An 8,209-nucleotide genomic window follows, 5' to 3' on the forward strand; every position below is an offset into this window, starting at 1 on the left:
AAATCAGTTAACCCCCAGACATATCATCACAAAGCCCTAACCTTGCAGGAGCTGAAGCCAGAGAAGAGTCCCCTCAGCCAGCTGGTCCTGAGGCTCTCTGCAGTCACCAGTGCCCAGCAGCCTCAGGACAGCAGCGCCAGCTCAAGCAGACCACACCACATTAGCAACAAGCAGAAAGAAAAATATATCGAATACTGGAAAGAAACCACCAAAACACAAAGTAAAGTACAATGCTATCTGACCCTAAAAAGAGAATTCACACTGGCAAATTACCTGAGAACAATAAAATGCCCTAAACTGAGAAAAATATTGACAACATACAGACTGAGTGAACACAGCCTGGCCATAGAGAAGGGTCGCCACAGACAGAGCTGGCTCCCACCGGAGGAGAGACTCTGCTCCCAGTGTGACCGGGGACAGATCGAGACAGAGCTGCACTTTCTGACCTCATGCCCCAAATACAATACAATCAGACAAAAACACTTTGAAAACATTTCCCAAATATACCCTGAATTCGAAAACATACCAGACACACAGAAACTCCCATACATACTGGGAGAAATGCCCAAATGTGAGATAATTGCTGCAAAGTATGTCTTTGCATGCCATGAAATGAGGACAACCAGTGGAACCTCAGATGGATAAATAATTGTATATTTTGATTGTTTGATGTAGATATGTATATGTGTATATGTATGTATGTGTATATATATATATATATATATATATATTTTTTTTTTTTTTTTTTTTTTACATTTGATACTGATTTCTTTTCTTCTTTTTTTTATTTTTTTTTTTATTTTTGTATAAATGTATTCATACATTTGTTTACTGTTTAATTTTATTGATTATTTGTTCATTGCCTATGTAATTGCCAATGCTTTGGCAATACTGTACAAGTCATGCCAATAAAGCTAATTTGAATTTGAATTTGAGAGAGAGAGAGAGAGAGAGAGAGAGAGAGAGAGAGAGAGAGAGAGAGATGCCACAGGCTCACCGCACACTCCTTCAGTCAGGTTTTCTTCTTCTTTTTTGAGCTTCCTCAGTATTGCAGGTATGAAGACAGTCGTATGAAGTACCGCAAAGACAAAAGAGGCTTCGTTTCAGTGTCTCCATCTCAACATCCGCTGTGCAGAACGATGCAGGCGTCGCGCGGGGCTGATGTGGAGCTGTCCGCGGTTCTGAAATCGAGCGCTTTGGTTCCACAGAGACATTCATCGACGTGAATGCAAGACCAACGAGGACAGTCACATCTAGCCTGCGTGGAAAGCATGAGGAGGGTTTTAATGCCCACCCCGCTGCTCATATTGAGCTGTCTCGGAGCGTCGTGGGTCTTGGCTGGTAAGTTTTCAAGATTGCATTCCATCAATGCTAATGGAGCCTTTATGTGGACTGTTGCACACATTCTTTTAATTATGACATCCGATGAGGCATTACGAGATAGTTGTGGTCACATGTGGCATGTGTAATGATATGAAGTCTGAACCTTCGCGGAGAGCCTGGTAAAATATAAAGCATGAAATTAATTTGGTCAGAGCCAAAAGCCATGCCTGAACCGAACCGAAATATTATAGCAATAATACACACCTGTTGCATCATAACACACACACACACACACAGTCACTCGAATGCAGTGCATCATAAATCTCTACTAGATTGTGTGAATTCAATTACATTATCGACCGCAAAAGACAGCAGACAGTGTGTCTTGCGTTTAGGCTTATTGAAATTATGAATATAGTTTAGTAATATTTCATATTTAGCTATGCTATACATGTTTTTTTTGTTGTTTTTTTACAAAATTTTGATCGTTTAAATCAGATTATTTGGCACAAAAATGAAAATCTAAATATATAATTAAATGTAATAATAAATAAACGGAAATAAAATAAAAACTTATTTAAATTAAATATAAAATTAATACTTAAATTCTTTAGTGATTCTGTTCTGCATAAACCTGTCACCTTAAGCACAACATCAAAAAGAAGCTTCTTCTAATGCAGACGATGCCTGCGAAATAATAAATCCAAACTGCAGCCGACACATTAATGTATGGGGCCATAAATTTTTCATCTTAATGCACCATATTCAAGCCCTAGTAAAGACGGAAAAGCCATGAATCAGGATGTAAACAGGCTTCTGGCAGCTGCGAGCCTGCAACCGTCAGACCCTTGATGCTTTTAGAGGCTCCTGTTACAAGAGAAACTCAAAGGTTGAACTGTTAGTAGAAACATTCAATTTATGTCATTATTTATTCATGCCATTATTATTATTAGATTTTTTTTTACACAAAAGGAGAATTTGTGGTGAATCTTTTCTGTGCAATAAAGAGCTCATGGCTGTCAACTTGCTCCATAAAAGGGATCAAAAACCACTAAAGCCATAGTCTACAAGGCTTGTGAAATATATTCTGAAGTCATATGACAGCTTTGGGTGAGATATACATTCACTTAGTCAATGAGTCATATACTTATATACACTTAATCTTTATGGTGTTTTGGTGTTTTGTTTACTCAGTGTAAATCTAAATGAAAAGCTCCATAGGCTTGTGTTGGTTGCTATGGAAACAAAGAGGAAGTGAGTGGGAATGTGTTTGGAATGAAAGTTTCCTGGTCCACATTTGTGTATTTTGTTAAGCAGCAAATCTCCCTTTTCATCTTTACAAACACCACACACTCGTTATTATTGAGTTGTTGTTATTTACTAAAACTAAAACAAATACTTTTTAAAATAGTTTGGTTGAATTGAAATAAAGCTGAAATAAAATAAAATATACATATTAAATGAAAAACAAACAAAAAATCATTGGTATCTAACTGAAATACATTTAAAACAGTAAAACTACAAACTGGAAATAAATATTGCAACTAAATCTTAAAATCTATCTAAATAGTAATATTTATGTGACTGTTCAATCTTCCATTTAAGCCCAAGATCAGAGTTGCTATTTTTAACTAACTATTAAAAATAGTTAACAAAAAAAAATTGAAATAAATAATATGCACATTTTAGAAGAAAAAAACATACAACTGAATAACTAAGACCTACTAAGTGAAATAAAAATAAACTGAACATAAAAAGTAAATGTAAAAAAAGAGAGTGAAAATAACAAAAAAATTAAACTAAAAATATAAAAACTGGAAGCTAATTCAAACTATTAATAAAAAGTATAATGGTAAATAAATAATTCTAAAATAACACTGAAACCTAAACACTGTCTTTCCTTATAAAGAGCATATAATTATTGGTTCCTATTACAGTATATTTTTCCATTGTCTGGCAACTGTAAATAGTCTAAAGCTAATGAACTGTATTGTTTTGTGTCATGAACATCCCTTACCTGTGATCAATTCATGTGACGGCTTCATGTGGCTAATTGCTTTGTGTTAAGGCGAGATTACATTCAAAACCTCTAGAGGAGCATTCAGTTCAAGCCTTCCTTCATTTTGTTTTGTCTTTAGTACAATCATCTTGACCTGTTTTTCTTGACGGAGTCATTCTTTATGTTCAGCCTCAAGTGATTTTGTCTGAGATTAAATTAAACAACCTAGAATTGATCCGGGTAAAGTATATACAATGTAACATCAGTGTATGGCATAGCTGATCATTCATGATATTGTATATTATAGCAAAACAAAAATAATCACATTAAAGTGCTAAAAATAATGTTTTGTAATGAATTTAATACAGATATTTGAACAACAGTGCGATTGGAGTTAAGTGTACAGTCCGTGCTTATTTGCAGTTTTTCTGCCCGTCTTCTACATCTATGTGGGATGCTTCATTTATAATTCAACAGCATGTGAATGTTATTGCTCCCAGAATGCATTTCTACAGCCTATAGTGAAGTGTATTTAATGCAGGCATTAAGCAGAGGATACTGTAAATGTCTAAGCGAGATATTAAGCTTAAACATACAGTACTCCACAGATGCTTCAGCTATGCAAGCATGATTTTATGCTTCATCTACATGTGTCAGAGCACCATCCAGAAGACAAATGCATGTATGCATTCTGCAGTGGGCGCTATAGCATGCATTAGCATAAACATTCACAGTCATTTGCCCAGCCGTTTTTCATAGTTTGAAGAGAATCATGGTATAAGAGAAAGTGGCACAACCATTTAGGGAATTCTTTCTGAATGTGTCTTGTATGTTAAGTACAAAATACGTTAAGTTACTCTTAGAGCCTTAAATACACACACAATAACAGAAGTAACACTTCTACACAGCTTGCTGTTGCTTGAGACTGATTTGTGAGTCTTTCATTCATAAATCACTACACTGATCACACTGTATGATGTTATTGCGCTCAGTATAGTGAGGACTAAATAGTGATGATTTTCCACATCTAAAAATGACAAAATATTTTACAAAAGGATTTACTTTTTTTTTTATTGCTTACTTTTGCCAACACTTCAGTATTAGTATATATGTGTGAATGTCCAACACTTCATTTTGGGTTTTCATAGACCCCTTGCATGAAATATAATTGCAATAAATATTCAGATACTAAGAATATCTGCTCTCACTGTAGCAATACTACAACCTGTTTCTTCATCACATGACATGAAGGCAAGGAGGAGCTTATATGCATGAAATTTTTATCTGGGGCACCATTAATTGCACCAGACTCACTGCAGGTGGGCAAGTTTCATACGTCATCCCTATAAACGGCTTCATAACCCCGTCCTCTTACATCTAGAAACAGAGTTCACATGTAATGTTTGTGAAATAGTGAAAAACAATTCTAAACAGCAGAGCTCTCTGAAGCACACAGCATACAATAAAATATTATTCTAACTTAAATAACTGTTTTCTATTTAAATATATTTTAAAATGTAATTTATCCCTGTGATGCAAAAATGAATTTTCAGCATGATTACTCCAGTCTTCAGTATCACATGATCCTTCAAAAATCATTTATTATATTTTTATTAAGCAAAGCAGGTCAAACAAAAACACCATTAAACTCCTCACATTGTTACATATTAATATTACAACACTCAGAAATGAAAATATTGCCATTTAATCACCCTGATGTCCTCCAAAACCTGTATTTCTGTTATTGTTTCCATGGGACTTTCATCCTCATGCAGCTCTTTTTCATTGATGAATCCCACAATAAGACCAGGAATGTGCATAAGAAAGTAAATAAATAAAATGTTTAAATTTCAAAGATTTTCAAAGTATAAAAGTCTTGCAAATATTAAGTAAACATTAATAAAAAAATAAATAAAATACAAAAAGCTCACTTTAACTATTAAGTCCCCCAAAAAAAGGCAAAAAAAAGAAGAGAGAGATTATCTGCATCAACTAACTGGTTTCCTCTTTGTTTTTCCCAGACAGTTTGGCTGCTCCAGTGAACGTGTCCATCAGAGATCTAAAGGGCAGCTTTGCTGTGGTCACATGGGACATCCCAGATGGGGAGCCAGTCATTGGCTTTGCCATCACACAACAGGTAACCAGAACATGGAGAGAGAGAGGGAGAGAAAAGTCACATCCTCAACACTCTCTATATAGCATGCATATATTTGTATGTTCATTCAAAATCATTTGTTTATAGTGAAAAGTGAAGAGAAGGCATTTTGTTAAATACTGTTGTATCTATCCATAACAGAAAAAAGACGTCCGCATGCTGCGCTTTATCCAGGAAGTGAACACTACCACACGGAGCTGTGCATTGTGGGATCTGGAGGCAGATACGGATTATATAGTGCATGTTCAGTCCATCAGCATAAGCGGGCCAAGTCCCCTCAGTGAACCTCTGCAGTTCAAAACGCCAAAAGATGCTGAAACACAGGCATCTAAGAGCAAAGGTACTACTGAATCTTCTTTCATTTTTCAGTACGAATTAAATAATTAATAATCAATGTGTTTTTTACAGACGAAGTGACCATGGAAGAAGTGGGTCAGAACGCTCAGCTCCGGGCAGTAGAGCTCATCATCATCGTGGTGGTTCTGATCATGTGGGCAGGTGAGTGATGGTTCATTGAACGGCATATTGCACATCTGCAGTTTTCATGTAATTTTTGTCTCTTTCAGGTGTGATTGCGCTCTTCTGCCGCCAGTACGACATCATCAAAGACAACGAGCCCAACAATAACAAGGATAAAGCCAAGAACTCATCCGAGTGCAGCACCCCTGAGCATCCGTCAGGAGGTCTGCTGCGCAGTAAGGTATAACCGCTGGCCTGCGTGAGGCCAGACCACACTAGGCAGGTACAATCATCACAAACTCCACTGACATTTCACTTCATGTTTCATAAGACCGTCATCATTTTCTCAGCGATCATTGGTAATACATATATAAAGTATTGATTTTCCTGAACTATAAACATTTACCTCCAATAATACATTTCACATTTGATATCAACTGTGTTATTTAAGTTTCATTGAGGTACAGTTTTAGTTTAATATTTATTTTTATTATAATTTTTTTTATTTTACTTTTTATATTTTCCTTTTTCATTTAAAATTAAAGTTGGAGTAAATATGTTTTTGTTGTTGTTTTATGTCTATGTTATTTTTACTCGGTTTTAACTTTAGTTATTTTAATACATAAATACACTTTAAGAAAAATATGAAATAACTCAAAAATTGAAATAATAGTTTATTTAAAAACCAATAATTTAGGTTTCTATAACTTTAGTCAATTATAACAACTCTAAAACAATGATATTCATTATTCATTAGAAAATCGCAGGTAATAAGGACATAATATAATATAAACAGTCAGGGCTTTACTAAACATTATGGGATTGCATTCTCTGGGAGCAATACATGTGATGCTGCTCAAAACGGTTAACATAGAAGCTGGTTTAATTATGTTGGCTTGGCTATCTTTTGAAACAGCCTTCGCATCCTTCATTTTTTCATTACTACACTTATTGCACCATGTTCTCCGCTGATCACTTCAGGCCACCCTCCAATCCTCTCACTAACATTAGACATCTGCTTCCACTCTCCGCAGTTCCCCAAGAACAACAACAATAACCCAATGCCATCTGTGAACATTATCAGAGTGTGACAGGATGGTTTCTGCCTCGATGGATTCTGTTTTTACCACACGGACACAGAACGGCTGTATGTGCTCATAATCCAAACAGGAAGCAGGAATATTGGAGTTTCCTGAAAAAAGCTGGAATAATCCATAGCAAGCATCTGAAACATAAGCCAGAATGGTGAACTTTCACACAGACCTGCTCTGGCTCCAACAGTCTGGAGATGAGACCAAATCTGTGGCTGTTCATGACAGAAGAGAGAAAGAAAGAAATGCAGGGAAAAAGAACCTTCTAACTTCTCTTTCTCACTTTACAAACAACTGGTGTCGGCAGGAAGATCTGTGCCCATTTAAATTTTCCTTTTAAACTTGAAAACTCTTGAGCTCTGCTCCTTTATCTGGATTTCTCTTTTACTCTTTTCAAACGGCATGATCCACGTTCCTCTCAATGGTGGTGATGGTTTTATTATACATTTAGAAGCCACTAAATGCAGAACATACATTTCAAGCTGTCAAAAATGCTCTAGTAAAAAAAAATATATATATATATTGGGGGGTATGCAAGCATTAAGGGAACATTCCATTTTAGAATTTTGCAAACATGGGTACATTACTTTGAATTTTCTCTGAACATTCTGAAATAAAAAAAATGTTAGATGAATGTTTTTTGAACAATATTTAAGACCACTCTATGTTCTACTATAAACATGTTCTGGCAGTGTTCTGAGAATGTTTCTTGTTGGCTGGGTTGGAGTTCAAATGTTTGAAACCACATTTAAAATACAGGATTTAAAATACCACTTAAATACTTAAGGTTTAAGAATATAAATATTTCAAACAAAGAAAGGCTATAAAGTTAATAAGAAATATTTATAATTCTGCACAATTCCTGCACAAATTTTTAACATTATTCATGTGATTGATAAGTACACGTGGTCAGATTAGTTCCAGAAGCTCAAGATTAGAGTTGTTATTGTTATATAAAACTAAACCGTTACAACAATTGTCGGTTAATGAAATTAAGCTGAAATTAAAAACTAAAAAAATATACGTTTAGATCCTAAAATTACTAAACCTGAAATAAAAAGTAAATTAAATCTATGTATATAGAGTTTTTATTATTATTATTATTATTAAGCTAAATTATTTAAGCTAAAAACTTAAAAATGACAGCTAATTCAATATAAATAATAGTATATACAGCTGAAG

The 8,209-nt window shown here is 34.9% G+C and overlaps 1 protein-coding gene across 2 annotated transcripts; it reads left to right on the plus strand.

Moving 5' to 3' along the window:
• The first annotated feature begins 986 nt into the window (after nucleotides 1–986).
• Nucleotides 987–7,512, plus strand: LOC132156471 (fibronectin type III domain-containing protein 5-like). 2 transcript variants are annotated; one of them, XM_059565457.1, is made up of 6 exons: nucleotides 987–1,341; nucleotides 5,344–5,459; nucleotides 5,619–5,817; nucleotides 5,886–5,975; nucleotides 6,044–6,219; nucleotides 6,971–7,512. In XM_059565457.1, exons 1-5 carry the CDS (start codon nucleotides 1,227–1,229, stop codon nucleotides 6,181–6,183), a joined length of 660 nt encoding a protein of 219 aa, XP_059421440.1. In that variant the 5' UTR covers nucleotides 987–1,226; the 3' UTR covers nucleotides 6,184–6,219; nucleotides 6,971–7,512. The 2 variants fall into 2 exon arrangements, with proteins under 2 accessions (XP_059421440.1, XP_059421439.1); XM_059565456.1 differs by having other exon boundaries at nucleotides 6,044–6,177.
• Nucleotides 7,513–8,209: the final 697 nt, after the last annotated feature.

This window comes from Carassius carassius, chromosome 14, assembly GCF_963082965.1.
Source record: "Carassius carassius chromosome 14, fCarCar2.1, whole genome shotgun sequence".
Taxonomy (NCBI): Eukaryota; Metazoa; Chordata; class Actinopteri; order Cypriniformes; family Cyprinidae; genus Carassius; species Carassius carassius.

Bases quoted from the DNA above. Each gene is read 5' to 3' on its own strand.
- LOC132156471 (XM_059565456.1), top strand. From the start codon at position 1,227: ATGCAAGACCAACGAGGACAGTCACATCTAGCCTGCGTGGAAAGCATG. The intron at 1,342-5,343 runs GTAAGTTTTCAA...TGTTTTTCCCAG, and splicing joins AGCGTCGTGGGTCTTGGCTG to ACAGTTTGGCTGCTCCAGTG. The intron at 5,460-5,618 runs GTAACCAGAACA...TATCCATAACAG, and splicing joins GCTTTGCCATCACACAACAG to AAAAAAGACGTCCGCATGCT.